Source organism: Desmodus rotundus, chromosome 9 (assembly GCF_022682495.2).
Source record: "Desmodus rotundus isolate HL8 chromosome 9, HLdesRot8A.1, whole genome shotgun sequence".
Lineage (NCBI taxonomy): Eukaryota > Metazoa > Chordata > Mammalia > Chiroptera > Phyllostomidae > Desmodus > Desmodus rotundus.
Genome location: NC_071395.1, coordinates 13519620 through 13539028, shown reverse-complemented (window position 1 = coordinate 13539028; position 19409 = coordinate 13519620). Strand labels below are relative to the sequence as shown.

General features: G+C 41.6%; 1 protein-coding gene across 4 annotated transcripts in view; it reads left to right on the top strand.

Moving 5' to 3' along the window:
* The window catches only part of INPP4B (inositol polyphosphate-4-phosphatase type II B), a 271452-nt gene that overhangs the window by 215835 nt on the left and 36208 nt on the right, over positions 1-19409 (top strand). For all 4 annotated transcript variants that reach the window (XM_053910927.2, XM_053910928.1, XM_053910926.1 and 1 more), the window contains 3 exons: positions 754-851; positions 5425-5537; positions 8934-9088. In XM_053910927.2, the coding sequence (XP_053766902.1) occupies positions 754-851; positions 5425-5537; positions 8934-9088 (366 nt within the window). The remainder of the gene's footprint in view (positions 1-753; positions 852-5424; positions 5538-8933; positions 9089-19409) is intronic.

The window sequence follows — 19409 nt, the reverse complement described above, 5'->3', positions numbered from 1 at the left end:
TAAGTCACACTCAAATTTTTAATTGGCATCTGGAAAATACAGACTTGAATGGAGATATCTGGCTGGAGACACACATATTGGAAGCTATTGACGTAGCATCCGTTACAGACAAATGGGTTTTAAGACACAAGATCAGCGATATGAAGGTAGAAAGTTTTATCCTGAGAAAGAGGCAGAGGAAGGGAGCGCCAGTGCAGAGGGTTTAGGCAGAGGGCTTAGGCCTTCATGATGTGGACAGAAAAAATATTGGCAGAAATAGCCCCCTGGGAGGCTGGAGGGCTCTGCATGTGCCGCAGTGCCTGATGGTGTGGGTGAGCCTGTCTGCCGCCCAGTGTCTGCTCCTCTCTCCGGGCCCCTCCTCAGGTGCCGTGGGTGAGGAGGAAGATTGGAGGGTAAAAAGAGATGGCAATTTATTTTATATCTCAGAGCTACAGCCCTGCTGAGGCAGGGAGACTAACATTAAGTGAATATCAATTCTGGACAAAGCACAGGGGCTGGTGTCTTAGACTTGATATCTTATTCAAGTGTATATTGGTGATTGTAAGACTATTTTGGTGCGTCAAAAGGGGTGGGCACTTAAATCAGGGCTCATGCGACTGGGATGGGTTTGAAACCATCATTGTACAAAGTTGCTTAAAAAAGGAGAGCGGCTCCATAGGAAACCATTGCCATCTGTTTACAAAGGTAATAGAAATTGTGTCCCTTTCAGGTGCTACTTTATGACCTAGAACTGTTTCCTTTTTCTATTTTTAGGTTTGGAGATGTTTCTTTGCAGGAAAGTATTAATCAGGAAAATTTTGAACTTCTGAAAGAATATTACACGATATTTATGGAAAAGATGCCTCCTGATTGTAAGTGGGCAAGTTACAGAAAACAGCAATAATAACTGCTTGATTATAAATCTTCAGACGTGTCAGACGTAGAGGTCGAAGGAAGGAAGAAGCGTGCCCTGGCTATGTGAGAGCAATTTTGAGATTATGGCAGCCAAAAAAAGGGCTGATTGCCAAGGTGGCCGGGCCCACCCCCTGCTCATGTTAGGACATTAATGTCATTGCCACCAGAAAAATGCCAGAAGTTAAAATCTCCATTGAGTCCAAGGCTCCAATTACCAAATATACTTACTGCAATATTTATGTGAGAAACGTTAAGGCATCCGAGCCTACAGAAATTTGATTTACACTTTTGGGTATTGATTTTTTGGCTATTGTTCAGTGTTACAATTCCCCGCCCCCTCTCCCAGCCCCCCCCCCAAAACTAAGCACATAGCATTTGAGCAGTCCAAACTCAGAGAATCAGGGATGTCTTCGGAGTCCATTTATAAGGGATATAAAATATGTTGAAATGCTGAGATATTCACAGCGATAAGACACTAGATTTTAATAAAGTGAGAAATATTTTAATATTCTAATGGAAAGCTGTAATGCAAGTCCACCTGTCACCAAATCGCGAGCAATCTGCTCACTGCCCTGGAGATACACATATCAGACACTTAGCTTGAACTACCTCAAGTGGCAGAGTGCTTGGGTCTTTTCACAGCACAGCGAGTCCAGCCTCAAAGTGTTATAATGGCGTGTGTATGTGCATGTGTGTGTAGTTAGAACATTTCACCTGCTGTTTTGCTTGACTTCACGTAAAATATCTTTAATGCCGAAAGGAAATTAAGTACAGGAGATTTATTGGCAGCCAGTGTACTTATGAATTTCAGATTTGTTAATTACTTGAAAATTTAATAATATATATATAAACAAAACTATTTTTGCATTGGTAATTAATGGTAAAAGGGTTTATTTAAGCCAAGTAAGGAGATCTCAGGAATGGGCAAACCCTTTTCTGTAAATCCTTGCCGAATCTTCATCTGAATCCAGGAGCAAGTATCTGAAATAAGTGTCAGATAGAGCTATTTTGACTGTGAAGTCTGTTTGTTCTGTCTGGGGACTTTGTGCTGTGGATTTCTCCCTCCACATTTCCTTTGGATATGATTTAGCTCTCAAACAGTTGTTCTCTCTGCCTTGACTCTAAGGTGCATTAATCATTAGGATCTACTTCCCCTCACCCCCTCCCTGGTCTCTTGGGTCAGCTGGGGAAACTAGCAGGGCAGGTGTGAGAGCTTCTTTGTCTTCTCATCTTCCCTTTGGGTTTCACGATCTCTGAAACCTTTCGAGGCCCCTCTGTGTCTGTCTAGATTGTCCAGACACTTAAATGTGAGGTCAGCAAATAAAATAAGATAAAATAAACAAAATAAAACTCTTCCAAAATCACTAGCACAAACTGTTCCATGTTTTAGAGTCACCGTCACATTTGCTACATGATTCGGAGCAAACTGATGGTGATTTGATTAGAGGAAATGCGTCTTTCTCTACCCTTTAAATGAGGAGTAACCACATATCAGCTTATTGTATCATGTCAGATCCTTCTATTCCCTTTCAGTAATAATGCCCATGTCTTGCCCTTTTTACCAGCAAAGGAAAAGGATACTGACACACAGGTCTGTTGGAATGCTTCCATTTGTTGACTCCTATGTCAGCATTGCAAGGGTGAGCGGTCTGGCCTTGTGAGCTGAGAAGGAAAAGCAGACTATTGCAACCTGGCTTTACAATGTTTCATATTCCTGTTCAATATATAGCTGGTTTTGTGGTTCCGCAATATTCAAATGACTCTCCCCATCCCATTTCATTGCTCTGCTACTCTTGGTGTTGACACTATCCTACATCTGGTCCCCTTGTGACTCACAGATGGCTGACATGATCTACACCCATGCTCAATCAAAGAGATAAAGAGCTTTTCTTCCCACGTGCATTTTACAGGGTCCTGAGCTTTACTCAGCTGGAGCATCACAGTTCCCTTGCATACCCCTGAAACAATTGCCAAGGTCAAGGTCAGAGTCAGAGTCAAGTTCAGATTGGCTTGGATTTACATGCACAATCCTGAACTGGTTCTGATTTCAAGGGTGAAGGGATTGTACCAATTGACCTCAGAGTGAGAATGCGATTGATCCCATGTAGATTTTATGCCAGCTCTTGGTGGGAAGTGGGTGGAACAGGAGCTGGAAAGACAGCCATCATTTCCATTTCATCTTGGAACACTCTGGCAGCCTAAAGTCATGGGCCACGGTGTGATGCAGCTATTGCCTTGGCCTCATTAGTGTTACGGTTCAATCAGCTGAGAGTTCGCAGACCCATTACCGTTCACTTGTCAGCACTCTGCCTTTGGTTCAGGTCGGTGTCATATTCAGAAGTCTTGCTGAGGAAGCCCTGTTTGACAAGACACAGAGAGAGGGCACTCAAACGTGCCTCTGGACTTGGCTATTCTGTCCCATCGGGAAGTGGTGGGGTTGGGCCCTGGGTGTGTGAATGTCCGTGATGCAGGCGGTTGTGTGAGCCTGCATGTGTGAACGAGAACATTTTCTACTTTGGATGAAGTCTGACTTTTGCCTGAGAAAGCAGGCACCCTGTCTGAGGCTATGAACTCTCTTAAGAGCTACTAACATGTTCCTCTGTTTTTCAGAGTTGACACATAATTTTATAATGTAGTCTCTTCTGCCAAGACTTTTATTAATTGTTTTCTACCCCCAGTCAATGAATCTTGACAGGGTTATTGTCTTTATTTGCAGTGAAGAAATAGGGACGGAGGGTGAAGCAACTCACCAAAGACCACACGTCAAAGCAGGAGCCGATTTGGCATAAGAAATCATTTTCCTGGAACTTTTGGTTCCATTCTTTCTTTAAAAACAATGATTAAAGCTTCAAACAAACAGAAAAATAAAGACCATAAAACAATACTCAGGAATTCATCCCTCAGTGTCACAGATTTTGTAAGAAAGAAATATTTTCAATTAAAGGGGAAGCCCCTTTTGGTTGCCATGTTTTACCTTCAGGTCTCTGAGAAAATCAATCCCCTGAATTGGGTGGTTTGCACTTCCATACACATTTTTACTTCAAATGTATGTACCCAGAGAAAATATGGTACAGTTTTGCACATTTAACTTTATATTACTACCATTGTCCTATAGGAATCCTCTTGTAGTTTGCAATTTTTGCTCAACACGTTTTTTAGTATATATCCATGTTGATACATATAGCATTTATTACTCTTACCTATTATATATTACATAGCAACACTATGTAACAGTTTACTGTTCTCTGTGCAATTTAATTTTTTGTTTAATATTAAACAATAAAGCAATGAACATTCCTGTATCTTTTGCCTTTTAATTACATCCTTCAACCCCATTTGAATAAAGAGCACTCCCGTGGAGCCAGGCATAGAGACTCATTGCTCTGTCCAAATTTGGTGTTAGGGGAATGTGGGAGTCAGTAGCAAAAACAAGATTTATCGGCAGTATTTACACTTGAGGAGACTGATTTTCAAACTCAAACCAATCCATGTTCCGAGTAGACCATGACTTTCCGGGGATATATCAGGGTCTGTCATTATATCTTGAAATCTCACCTGTTAATCCACAAACTAGTCATTACTTACGATACTCCTTTCAGGAATTTCTATGGGCTGCAAGGTTTTTGTCGGGTCGAAAAAAAATGGCAGCAAGCAAAGTGTCGGGTTGATAGGGGTGTGCTCTGTATAAGGCAAGTTTTATCATTAGAGACATAGAAAGAGTAGCCTGAAAACTTCAAGCGCATCGGAATTCCTTCTTTCTAAAAGGCGTGCCGTGGGGACAGGTGCTGAAATTCCTAAGGAAGGCGTGCCCGTCTCTGCTGGCGCACGGCTTTAGGGCAAAGAAAGGCCAGTTGATTTCTATTTAGGAGCTTGATAGTTGGTTTCAAATGGCTGATTAAAAAATCACTATGTCAACAACGAAACCAAATTAGTTTGAAAAAGTCGTTGTGCTTTATTCTGGAGTCTCAGAATTCTGAAGAAGCCGGTCCATTGTGCTAATACTGGAACTGTTCTTTAGTACCCACAGCTAACTGTGAAGACACCAGCACAGATTTGGAGGAAATTCCTTTCGTTGGGAGACTGGGTTTTTGATTTGACTCTGCCTCTGACTATGAGCCTTGTGGAAAAGTCACCTAAGTATCTTGGACCTAAGGTCGCCCTAAAGCAGTGCTTTGCAGAATTTTTATGTTCACCGCATACATTCTCTTGATTCACACCGGCTATTCAGGAGTGAAAAATGGAAGGCTGTATGTACCTCCTGTCTCACCTGGGCCACACTTTGACTGCAGTAGTCATCAGCATTAAGAATGTTTTTTCTTGCTAGTGTAATGGTATTATATGACCAGTTGCTATTACCACAATCACACAGAATAGGGAATGGGGAAAATGAATTATATTTCTAAGGAAAAGATAAAACTAGAGGATTAATAAGTGTGATTATCCTCACATAGTCTGCTCCAAATAACATTTGCAAATATGTTGAGGAAAATTTCATGAGCACTTAATACTGACACTGGTTTTTTTTTCCAGACATTTCACATTTTCAAGAACAACATGATTTAAAAGGATTGCTAGAAAATCTCCATCAGAATATTCAAGCCAAAAAAAGGAAGAACGTAGAAATCATGTGGCTGGCTGCAACGGTAAGCACTGTCCTGTCAGACCTGGCTCTCTGTCCCCGTGAGGACCCGCAAGCCTTACTTGGTGTCTCCGAGGCGGGGACCAACCTCTGCACTCTGAGTCACCAGGTGCCATCCTCCATTCCCTATGAGGCGAAGCGCTTTCCGTGTCACTGGTAGTGCTAGGAATAGAGGAGAAAACAAATTGGAAGAAGATGAACTCAGTGAGAAAGGATCCTAACCTGTTCATTGGCTTTTCTCGTAAATCCTGGGTGTGTTTGAGACTTTGAGGTTAAAAGGAAGTGTCTTTAATTTTCTTGATGTTGCGTGTTTCAATGTCAATTGCCCATATCATGCTCTAGAGACTTATGATTTTAACAGAATGTGGTGATCAGATCTCTGACTCATGGCCTCAGTAAGGCTCCTGGACATATTGTTCAATTAATGAGCTTGTAAATGTGTTTGTTAATTTAGATATTGGCATAGAATACATTACTGATGGGTTGCTGTTGGGGTAATGAGCTATATATAGTGTGGTTCTTTCTCATTTAATGGCACCCTTAGGATAAAAGATCGTCCTGTTTTTCCACCACAGAGTTCTGCAAGAGTGAGCAAAAGAACCTCGCCTGTGTTGTGTAAGCTCATATCTGGCAACCATTCAGAAATAGTTTGTATGAGCTTATGGATTTTGCTAAACATTCAGACCCTCAGGAATGAATCTTTTCATAGGAAAAGCACAGCTTGGAGATCTCCATGGTGAATTCCACATTTGTAGTTTCTTCTCAGTGTTACTCATGGAATTTGGAGTTAGGTTAACCCTTCTTCTGGCATAGTCTTCTCATTCTCTATCAGTAGTGTCAAAAACAGCCTTTCCTCCAATGCCAGGGCTTCAATTATAATCCAATACTATTTCCTCTGTGTTGTGGGAAAGGAATGGATAAAGTGCCATGAGCCTAGATATAAAATAATTTACCAAGAGCACGGCAGAGGAAAGCTGCTTTACCTTCCCTCCATGCCCTCTTGGAGCCCCAGGGAAGAGCATCAAAGGTAACGATATGAGACATGGCTTTCTGGCAGCTCATTGACACTGGTCCCATTTAGCGCCATACTGTATCACGTGGTATGATACATTTCCCCACTGTGACTGCTCTTTGTATCTTCACACACTACTACGGTTGTTAATTCTCACAGAAAATTCACAAAGGCGGGTTGTAAGTTATTTTTGCTATTCCACTAATAACGTGATAGCACGAAGGAAGGCTGATCCTTTACCGATGCTCTCTGACAACACGGGGACAGATACATGTCATTACATACACACCAGGCAGTTGTGTAAATGGGAAAATGAAGGATGCTCACATGCAAACACAACGTATATTTTGTCTTAGTATATGTACTTTCCCATTTGGACATAGAAACAAGTTTTCCCATAATTCCATTCATTTCTGAAATAGTTTTCTTAAATGTATATACTGACCAAATACGGCTTACTCACCACGTCTCGCTGCATGCGAGTACCGGCCTGGAGGAATACACAGCACCCAGAGTGCGGGAAATTGGCCTTCTGCGGGAACGCTGGCTTTATTATGAATAGCATATCTGTAGGCCGAAAGCTCAGTTTCAATATCCTGCAAACCAAGGACCTGATAATGCTGTTAAAATGAAGAAATACAGACATCCCCTTGGACATTCTCCAGAAAGCTTTTACTTCTGCCTCTATTTCTTTACTCCCTTCTTTAAATCTCTTAATGAAAATACTCCTTTTGATAAAGTTTTACATGCTAATTGAAAAATCTAATGCTACTTGATTTTATTTTACCCGAATTTTAAAAAATAAAAATGAGACTCTACAGACCAAACACCAGTCAGATGTGTTAAATGAAGCTCATACACTTTGGGAAAGTGGGAGAAATGCAGACACCAGCCCCAGCCTGTCTCCTCGGTGGGATCGCCCCTGCATGCAACAGTGCTGATAGAGTTTTAAAAATCCATTCTTTTTCAAAATCTATCTCCTAAGTGGATGTTGAGGTTTATACTTTATTACTATGGCTATAGCCCCACCTTTGTTACTTGGTATTAAAATTTTAAAAAATTCAGTTTATTTGAAAGGATTACAGTTCTCTAGATGGAAAAAGATTATATGTTGAAATCATGCTCTTCCATGTCTTTAGTCACTTCTATCGGAAGTAGTGAGAAAGTACCAAAGGTCTAATAAGGGCAGGTAAATGTTAAGTTAAAGTTAACTTAACTTAACTTAACTTAAGTTAACATTAACTTAAGTTAATGTTAACTTAAATGTTAAGAATCACTATTAAAATACGGTTAAAGCCCTTGATACACTGTATTATTATTATATTGTCTCCTCAAAGCAGGCAACTGGTAAGGCCTCCGTGGCGGCAGATGATAAAGCAGGCTTATATTATATTACATTAGATTTATTGTAGGTGCATGTTGCGTAGCGTCATTGATGCTAAAGTTGATTATTGGTGTCTCATATCAGGGATACACCATGGGGCAGGGAAGAGAAAGGAATGGAATGATTCACTTGTCCACCTCAAGGTGATGAGAAAAGCAATGATTACTTCTCCTGATTTATATCAGAGTAACAGAAAGAAAGAATTACAGAGAAAAATGGAATAGGATGGAAGTTACAGACTTGGTTCTTAGAGTTAAGTAGACTCACATTAGCATCCTGGCTCTACTCAGTTGTACACAAGGGACTTGACCTCTCCAAACCTCAGTGTCGTCACCTGTAAATTGAGAATAATCATACCTTCCTCCAGGGTTCACGTGCAGTTAATTAAATTTCATTCTGTATGAAGTTTATTAGCACAGTACCTGGTACACAGTAGATGTGCAGTTAACAGCAGCCATAGGTGGGGTGCTGCTCCTCATCCTTATTAATTGTATTGATACGTGGTTAGTGGTTGTACGGTGTAGCAGATGAGTGGTTCTCTTCATCTGCTACACTGGTACCATGTGGATGTTTGAAATTTCATAACATGAAACCAAGACTAGAAAAGGTTGTACTCATTATTCAGGATTCAAATCAAGTGTCTAATCCAGGACACATAGATGGTTTTCCCCTTCACAGCGAAGGTGTTGTCCCTAAGTGCTGATCCTTCCAGTTATCTTCAGCAGCTCAGGACCCCTGTCAGGGACCATTGCTGCCTCTGGCGAATAGTTCCCATCCCACATGGCTTCAACAGTCCCACACCTCACACCATACAAAGAACCACAGGAAATCTATTCCATTAGCTTTTGACGTGAAAAGGTACAGCTTCTACATTCAATAGGGCAGATCGAGACTATCACGGAGTAACCTGTGTGGGGTGTGCTTACACAAGAAGAGTGTGGGAGTCCCACACTTTAGAGTAACCGACACAGGAACCATCAGTGGTGTGTACATCTGTGTTACAGATTTGTCGCAAACTCAACGGCATTCGTTTCACCTGTTGTAAAAGTGCCAAAGACAGGACGTCGATGTCGGTGACGCTCGAGCAGTGCTCCATCCTGAGAGACGAGCACCAGCTGCACAAGGCCTTCTTTACCCGGGCCCTGGACTGCATGAGGAGGTACTCCGCGTCTCCAACTCCCTCTCTGTGAAAGTCGCCGTGTGATTTCTGTTTGCTTTTTAGGTTTGTGTGTCGCCCAAATCCTTATTTTACTGGAGGACTAACCACTTAGTAACTTCACTGCATCTCCATGGCTTATGGCTTTTAACTCATGATCTGAAAGATAAAATACTTTGAAATATCCCGCCTACTCATTCTAGGCAATAGAAGAGAGGGTGGCTGGATCTTGATACAATGCGTGGAGATTCTGCTTTGTTAACTCATTTAGACCTAAGTTAACAGGCTCTAGTCTTCTCATATGTCATCCTTGACGAGCGTGTGTCTTTGTCTATGAGTGGTTTTGAATATGCATAGAATAAAACTAAGTCACCATCCAAAGAAAACCTTTCCAAGCTGCCACTAACAGGTGATCTTCCCAAGGAGGACAGGGGGTCCAGGTGGGTAACCTCCTTCTGAAAATTATTTTCACATCATGCATCATAAAGATGGGATGGCACTGGTAATAGAGAATGAACGGTGGTACTCTGCTGACATTTAAAATGCAGTGCCTGAAGTCATGTTTCTTGATTCATTTCCACAGTAATTAAATCTAAAGTCAAACACATAATGGGATGGAAAAAGTGCCCCATTCACAATGTCTGTCAGCAAGGACGCACGTTAATTAAAAAGTTAAACACAATCGTCTCTTTGCCACAAAGACTGATACAGAAGCATGCCAGGACACAGGGGGCGGGCCCCTCACTCCCAGAAAGGGGCGTCCTGTGCTTCTGTGGGGAGGGCTGCTTCTCATCTGTCAAACCATCAGCTTCCGCTTTTCTTTTGACTGCTCTGGTCTTTCAAGGGGGACTTTGCTGCTCTCTGTGCCTGTGTGTTTCCCCCACTAATGAGAGGTTTGAGTCCTCCGTTTGACCCCCTTGCATGTTCCTCGCCATCTCCATTGTTCGGGGGAGTTCCATCACAATTTTCTGATAGATGGACGAGGATGTCTCGGCAGACTGGCATGAGCATCTGAGCCATCTAAAACACATTTGGTTGATATAAAACACTTCTTTCGGAAATCATCTCTCTTTCAAAAATCTATCTGGACTAGTGGGGGACATTCAGAATCAGGGCGTGAAATCTTCTAATGTGCATAAAAAGGATAAAAGTGTCACTGTGGACGGACAAAAGGGCTGGAGAGGAGAACAGGTGACTCAACAAACATAAGCTGTCCGGAAGGCGAACTTGTTCCTTATTTATTTGAGGTGGTGGTAATGGCTATTTCTGACAACATTTTCCAGGGGCATGGTTTTGGGGAAGGAGAGGATTTGCAGAGCCTCTCACTCTGCGCTCTGGGGGCCCCTCCATCCTGCGCCTTTAAAATGCACATCAGAATCACTGTGTTAAGGGAGTTTAGTTTTTACATGTTTGAATGTATTAAAGTCTTTTTTCAAATTTTATTTAACATCACCTGCAATTTATTTTACCTGTGAATTATTCTAACCACCCTCCAGGCTGTTTGCTCTGGATTCTTGTAAAGTTCACTGAGGTTATAATATCACTGCCTTCCTACTTTTATTTTTCCCTTATCTATATTAAATTTTCCCACTTTATTGTGTTTATCTGTATAAGAGTTTGAAATTACTATATATAGGTGAGCAAACTGTTGTTGATAAAAAGAAACAAATAAAGCTTTACCTATCTGCTTATTCACACCCCCCCCCCCCACACCGGAATAAGCAGCATGAGCATAGGAATTTCTGTTTCTCTTCGTTCACTGAAATGACACCAGTACCGAGAACAATGCCTAGCGATAGTAGGTTCTCAGTCAGTATTCTGTGAACACATGTCCAGTTTTCCTTGGCAGCTGCACAGTCCCGACATGAGCCTCTAGTTACAATCCGGCCGAAATGGAAGAAGGCCGTCTTCAGATTAGAAAGTTAGCGAGGGGTCTGAGCACATCTGACTCTGTAAGGAACTCTTCATAGTTGCCTGTACTGTGAGACCAAAACAATGATTCTCAACCCTCATGGCCCATTTGAAACCCTGGGGGGTCAAGGTCGGTGGCAGGAGTCCCACCACAGACCAGCTCCTGGAAGGAAGCCAGGGTTGAAACCACTTGACCCAGGTCTGCCTCCCTGAAACCAGACACACTGCAGCGATTGATTTTAATGGCTCTGTGGTAAGACCACAAGCCGGGCTACGGACGCTGTCTTTGAAGTTTGACGTGTGTTGTTGAATTCTCCCTTGATCTTTTACAGCAGAAATGTACAACATGGTGGCTGCATGATCAGCAGAATGTCTTTTTTTTTTTTCTAGAAAAGGAGAATGCAGTATCAGCACTTGGTTTTCAGTTAGGGTATCTCCATTGAGTGCCACCTTATCCTAGTGTACTTCCAGACGCATTTTCGGTAGGGATTTCCACCTTCCATTTGATTAATAAATCATTAGGGTTGGAATTAAATTACAAAATTTGACTGGGTTATAGAATGTCATGTTTCATCAAAAAATCATTGTTGGGAAATTTAACGGCCTCTGAAAAGTAAATTGAAATGAACATGCCAGGGCACTGTTCCTTCTCTTGCGGGAAGCCTGGCATGATGTGCTTACATAGTATAACATTGTGGCACCATTGCTGAGCTGTCTGTCTGTAACTTTTATTTTCCTTACGCTACATTACTCTTCAGTCTGCCATCCTGTAGTGGCTGCTTAAAATTAAGATCGCTGATATGTCATTAGTAAAATTAATCAAGGCACGTTTCAGCCTACAACCTATTTATCACCCTTAAGATACAGGGCCCTACTCATTCTATTTTAGTAAATATTTGATTCATAGAGAGACTAAAAGGCCCATCATCCTTACGGAGTTTTATGATCTCGCTGAATGTCGTGTTCTCAACCTCCTGTGCCTGAAATTTTTATGTCGGGGAGCACAATTTATGAATATTCTGCTTTATAAAAAAGTGACCTTTCCTCAGTTGATATCAGTAAAGTTTTTATTTATTTCTCATGACTGACTCCTTTGTTGGCATCGCTTTTTAATGGTGTAGCTCATTTGTGTTGAAATAGAAACATGTCTTCCTTCTTTCCTTAGTCTTGTTTCTACTTTGGCTTATTTTTCTTGGCTTTTGTGTGATTTAGTTCTTCTGGACAGAGAAGAACTGCTATTTTTTAAATATCATCCCCTATTTCAAACATTAAAGTGAATAATAAGCACTGCAGGCACGGGTCATTGAAGCTCCCAGTTATTTCTCGACTCTGAAAGGGGTATGTTTGCGCAGAACAGCATAAGCGAAGGCAGTCTTCCCACTGTCACTGAGCGTGTCTCTTCCCGTGAGAGCTCGCGTTGAGTTCTCTGCATTGCTTCAGTTCGTATCTGTGACAAATAACAGCAATAGGTCCAAATGGAGTCACTGTCATCCTGGGCTTGCTAATGATTACATGAAAACCACCCCATTTAGGGTGGTCTTTACTTCAGCTGACTATAAGGGAAAAGATGCTGCAAAGAATACACTTCTTTAGAAATCCTATTGGAGCAAGTAACTCTTAAGATATCCACCGATGAGCCACCAACAGAGAACAGATCCTACCGGAATGATCAAAACTCTCTGCAGAAACTCTCACCTCCCTGAACAAAATGCATGTGCTAATTGAGCCACTCTTCTTCCTACATTTACGTGTGTCATTATTATTTTATTACCAAAAACGTAGCGGTTTTGAGATCCATTTCTTCTCCCTAAGTTTTTTGGTATATGTTTGTTTTCTAAGTATTTGTAACTTAAGACCCTGTATTGAGCCCGTCACCCAGAGCAGCTACCTACTTTATACACGCCATTCTGAATAAGTCGGTGCTTTCAATTCTTGAAATTATTAACTGAGGACCGGACATATAAGTGTATGGAATATATTTTTTGTCCAATTAAATGAAATCAAATATAAATATAAATGCAGCTAGTTAAAATATATTTAACTTCTGCCACAGACACAGGTGGTTTTTTTTGTATTTAATTCTTTTTTTAAAATTTTTATTGTTATTCAATTACAGTTGTATGCCTTTTCTCCCCATCCCTCCACCCCTCCCCAGCTGGACCCACCTCCCTCCCCCACCTCCACCCTCCCCCTTGGTTTTGTCCATGTGTCCTTTATAGTAGTTCCTGTAATCCCCTCTTCCCACTGTCCGCCCCCCCCAGCTATTGTTAGATTGTTCTTAACTTCAATGTCTCTGGTTATATTTTGTTTGCTGTTTTCTTCTATTGATTATGTTCCAGTTAAAGGTGAGATCATATGGTATTTGTCCCTCACCGCCTGGCTTATTTCACTTAGCATAATGCTCTCCAGTTTCATCCATGCTGTTGCAAAGGGTATAAGCTCCTTCTTTCTCTCTGCTGCGTAGAATTCCATTGTGTAAATGTACCATAGTTTTTGGATCCACTCGTTTGCTGATGGGCACTTAGGTTGCTTCCAGTACTTGGCTATTGTAAATTGTGCTGTCATGAACACTGGGGTGCATAGGTTCTTTTGGGTTGGTGTTTCAGGGTTCTTAGGGCATAATCCCAGCAGCGGAATTGCTGGGTCAAAGGGCAGTTCCATTTTTAGTTTTCTGAGGAAATTCCATACTGTTTTCCACAGTGGCCTCACCAGTCTGCATTCCCACCAACAGTTCACTAGGGTTCCTTTTTCTCCGCATCCTCTCCAACATTTGTTTGTGGATTTGTTTATGTTGGCCACTCTGACTGGTGTGACATGGTACCTCATTGTGGTTTTAATTTGCATCTCTCTGATGGCTAGTGATGCTGAGCATCTTTTCATATGTCTCTGGGCCCTCTGTATGTCTTCCTTGGAGAAGTGTCTGTTTAAGTCCTTTGCCCATTTTTTAATTGGGTTGTTTGTCTTCCTGGAGTGGAGTCGTGTGAGTTCTTTATATATTTTGGAGATCAGGCCCTTGTCTGAGGTATCATTGGCAAATATGTTTTCCCATACTGTTGGTTCTCTTTGTATTTTAGTGCTGTTTTCTTTAGCCATGCAGAAGCTTTTTATTTTGATGAGGTCCCATTTGTTTATTCTTTCCTTTATGTCCCTTGCTTTAGGGGATGTGTCTGTGAGGATGTTGCTGTGTGGAATGTCTGAGATTTTCCTGCCAATGTTTTCCTCGAGGACTTTTATGGTGTTACAACTTATATTTAAGTCTTTTATCCATCTTGAGTTTATTTTCGTGTATGGTGTAAGTTGGTGATCGAGTTTCATTTTTTTGCACGTAGCTGTCCAGATCTCCCAACACCATCGTTGAAGAGGCTGTTTTTGCTCCATTTTATGCTTCTGCCTCCTTTCAGACATAGGTTTTTAACATCAGGAGGACCCGGGGTTAAGAGCCTATACCCTACCACTATTATCTGTGCACCTTTGGGCAAGTTCCTCAATCTCCAGGCCTCAGTTTCCGAATCTGTCAACTAGGGGTAACAGTGTCTTTCCATGCTGTAGGTGTTGTTAAGTGGGACCGCTTATCTAAAGGCTCTGTGCCCAGGGGATCGTAGGAGCTCTGCTTAATAAATGGCACCCATGCCCTGCATGCCCTCCCCATCGCTGTCTCCCCTGAGTACTCTTCCCTATCCCCCCCGTTTCTCTGAACGTTCCTCCTCTGAAGCTCCTGAAATTGAGGAATTTCCTTGGTCTTCAGGGTCTCAGAAGAAAAGCTCCAGGATTGATACTTGTTTTCTAAAATGCTTAATGTATCTCTGCAAGATTATGGCAGAGAAGGTTTGGGGATCAAGGAGCGGCTGACCTGGAACGGGGGGTTGTCTGTGGTCCACAGATGAGAGTGTCTTAGCGCTCCAGTAGTGGAACGTGTGGGGGCCCAGCTCCTGAATGCCCACAGGCTTCGCCAGCACCTTAGGGTACCCGGTAGTAAATAAGCAGCCAGGAACCCCTTCTCAGGAGGCGACGTGGGCAAACAGATCGTTAGCAGAAACATGCCACTGTCATAGTCATAGTCAAAACTAAGAGCTTCTTGAGTCTCTACCAAGGCAGAATATCGTGCCAAAAAAAAAGGGAGAAATAACTTTGTAACATATTAGCATCTAACAGTCAATGAGTTCTTGCTATGCACTAAAATTACATTAAACGTTCTATATGAGGAACCTGTTCACCACCACAATGCTAGTATGAAATAGGGGAGGCCGAGTATGTAGGAAGTACTATTTATTAGAGTGATTGAGGGGAGGAAAGGAGAAAGTGGTCCCGGGGGAGGTGGGATGTGAACTGAGTATGGCAGAAGTGAGTAGCAAGGAGGAGTTGGGAGTTCTTGACTAGGAATATCTAAGTGGTTATGGTTAAGAGTGGTGTCTATTAATTCATCACATTTTTAAAGTGTTTTGTTTCCTGAAATGGTGTCAGAGTGCAGGTCATGTTCGACAGCATATTCAGCTGGTATCATGTTTCTGAGATCTCTGTTCACATACAGTCTAGCCCTCTCCTTTTAACAGCTGTATAGTATTCCCTTATATGGATGGAATACAATTTATCTATTCCACTGCTGAACTTTACGTTGTTTCTGGTATCTCACCGTTATATGCAATAATGTAATAGACGTTCTCAGATGTATACGCATGAATACAAGTATGGGGGGTTCTTCATGTGTCATGGGTGGTAGCGTATTTATATTTTCAATTTTACTAGATGCTACCAGACTGTCCTTCAAAATAGCTGTATTGATTTATATCCTATAAGCCAGATACCTCTGTTCTTATTTTCCACATGCCCCAATATTTGCACTGTAAGTGTTCTTACAAATCCAATGGGTAAAAAGTGATATTTTGGTTAAGTTTATATTTTCCCAATGATAAGTGATAGTTAATATCTTTCTAAAGATCGATTGGCCATTTTTCATGTTTTATATTTTGGGAGTTTGTATGTAATTTCAAATTAAGAAAGGATTCTAGCCTTTATAAACCACTGGGTGATTTATAAACCACTGGGTGATTGTGCTTAAGTCAAGTTCTAGAAAGGAGGGTTTCAAGGAGTGTAGTTTTCCAAAAAATATTTTTATTTGTTTTGTGTATTTGTTTTTTAAAGTGAGAGCATGATGGAATGGAACTTATGGGTCTCGAGTTTGGATAGAAAAATACATGGTGTTTCAAAGGAGCTGGTGATGTGATATGAGCCTTTATAGCAGAAAGAGGGGCAGAGGTCCATTTTAGGAAGGAAACTTCCTCCTGAGACATAAACAAAAACCTATCGGCCATTAGCAAGATGAATGATGCCTTTGCACTTGGAGAGTGCAGTGTAGCAGCAACTAGTCCTAGAAAGGGCTCGTTCTTACTCAAGAAGCCCGAGATGCAGGCAGCCCGGGCTTGAGCGATCTGCACAGAGCAGTCACGCTGAAACCTAGAAAGTTTGTTTATGTTCCTGGAAGGCTGAGACACAGGAACCAAAGCAAACCCCTGAACACCATACTGTGTTCAAAGAGAAAAGCTACTCAGAATTAACTTGGGCATGTGAGACAAATATCGAGGTTCTGTCTCAAGTCTTGCTGACTTTAAAAGTTTACAAGTTGGTTTGGGCATCCAGTCCCCTTATAAGGATGCTTCCCAGATCTCAATCATTCATTTAACTACCTAACGAGTTTTCCACGCATCACGTGAACAGTCATTTGTTAGCCACCAAGGACTCACGCACTTGAGGTGCCTGGTTTGTTTGTGTTAACACACACGAAATAAATCCAATTCTATTCAATGCAAAGCTAGTGTGCTGTCTGCCTTCATCAGAGTGCTTACTCTCCTCTGATAAACGCACTCCTAGAAGGGCCCCAGCCCTCCTACCCTGAGTTGTAATTACAGCAAGCCAGTCCCCACAGAACACTCTTTAATGAAACCTGGACTGGGAGGTCAGTTTTATAGGAAAGCTTCTAAAATACTGCAAACGTTTCTCCCGGTAGGAAGATTATAGATGACAGAATAGTTCAAACATCCGGAATAATACATTTATACCCAAAGGACAGCCATCTCAGGTCCTATGGAAAAAATATATTATGCACAATTACACCCCGTTCCCTTCCATTTGTTGAGCCTATCAGAATTCATGTGCCTGTGAATGACATCATTACAGGGATCAAGAGTTTCATTCCTAAAGCATATCGTTTGCAAAAGTAGTAGTTTATTACTAGCAACAAATCATTTGTCAAGTATCACAGCACTGTTTGTGGGGGAATCCCTGCTTTGAACCCTCTAAAATCTAACAATGAAGCCAGCTCAGTGGACAGCAGGCTGAGCACAGAGTGATGGTTAAGAGCATGGACGTTGGAGGGGGTCAGGACCACCTGACTCTCCACTTCTTAATAGTGGGAATGAAATTCCAAGATCCCTCAGGTCCTTTGTCTATAAAGTGAAACTATGTATCAAAGGAAGTTGGAAACAGGATGTGGAGGGATGAAGTGGTCATTCTACCAGCACCGCTTCCTCATCTCCCGGAGTTGTGCTTGTGAGGGTTAAACTAACTAATGCTCACCAAAGCCCTTGACTGGCTGCATCGCCAGGATCAGTAAATACCAAATGCTGTGATGGCGGCTGTTGATGTCACCGTAGTGGCGATTGTCATTATTGCGATGACTACTGCTTCCCTCTTCATCATAATGGCTCCTCATTGAATTGTTTTTCCTAAACTGCGTGTTGCTGTGACATCCTCAGACAATGTTGAAGAAAGTCAAGGAAAGAGCCCGTCCAAGCATTGTCTATGCATGGTTCTCAGAAGTGTTCCCCGGGCCAGCACCATCGCCATCGCCATCCCCCACAAACTTTCTAGACATGTCGGGTCTCAGGCTTCGCCCCAGACCTGCTGGATCAGAAACTCTAGGAGCGGGGCCAGTGATCAGGGCTTCAGTGAGCTCTGCAGATGACGATGATGATGATGTACATTTTAATAGTTTTATTGAGATATAATTTACTTACACATTCCATACAATTCACCCATTTAAACTACACAATTCAAGAGGTTTTAGTATATTCACAGAGGTGTGCCAATATCAACACAATCAAATGTTAGAACCTGTTCTAAAAGAACCCAAAAAGAAATTCCATAGCCCTTCACAGTGTCTCTCCGGCCTCCCTCTCCCCTCCAGAGACGACTGCTTACCTCTGCCTGTTCTGGGCATTTTGTGTAAACAGAATCACGCTCTGTGTGGTCTTTTGTGAAGGACTTCTTTCACCTAGCATAATATTTTCAAGGTTCATATGTGTTGTCAGACAAGTTTCTTTCATTTTTAAAAAAAATTTTAAACACAGATGTGTGAGAGATACATCGATTGGTTGCCTCTCACACGCCCCCAGCTAGGGACCTGGCCCACAACCCAGGCATGTGCCCCGATGGGGAATTGAACCTTGCGACCTTTTGGTTCTCAGACTGGCACTCAATCCACTGAGCCACACCAGCCAGGGCCAATTTTCATTACCTTGTAAAGTTCCCTTTTTGTGAAGATTCTTTGCATATGTTTCTATAGCAAGAACTTTAGACTTACAATTCTTCAGAACAACTCCGGGGCATGCGTGCATAAGTCGGGGTACGGTTGGGGGAGCTGGGTATGATTGTGTGCGTGCATGTGTGTGTTAATTATGCATTTTCTCTTTTGTAGAGACTATTAAAATGCATAGGGCCAGTACTGTGACCCAGCTACTTCGAACGTACGGCATTCTTTAATGGGCTTTTGTTTTTAAGTGCAGTAGCTTCATTTCTAGTTCTGTTTTATAATATAATCCTTGCATTTACTGTTACTCACTTTTCCTTTTTGATATCTTACTGAATATTATGGATCCATTTAAACTGCCTTAAATTCTTTTTTAAACCAAGCTAGGATTTAAATACTAAAAATAAAGTTACATAAAGCATCCTTTTCTCCTAAGCTCAAGACCCTTCCTAAACTTGCTCTCAGCACTCATCAAACCCAGTTGGATAACACGGATTTATTGTTTCCACAAAATGCAAAAAAAAAAAAAAATCTAGTCTCCTACATCTTAATTTCTGTGTTTTCGAATGATACCCATCTTCTCAACTATTTGAGAAAATAAAGGCATCTTTTTATATGCTTCAAAGTTTGAAAATCACCCTGACTGATCTTTTTTTTTTCTGACTGATCTTTTATTCTAGAAAGTAGAAATACAATAGATACCATCTTTTCTTCAGTTTCTGTTTCATAATTTAATTTCATAACATAAATTCAAAGATGGACATTATATAAGGCAGACAGTTTTATTTGATTTTTGTGATAAATATTTTTTTCTCTTGGAAAACCTAGAACTAAAGTGAGAAAAAAAGGTGTATCAGAGCTGCCAAGAGATACTATTTTTGCCCCAAAGGG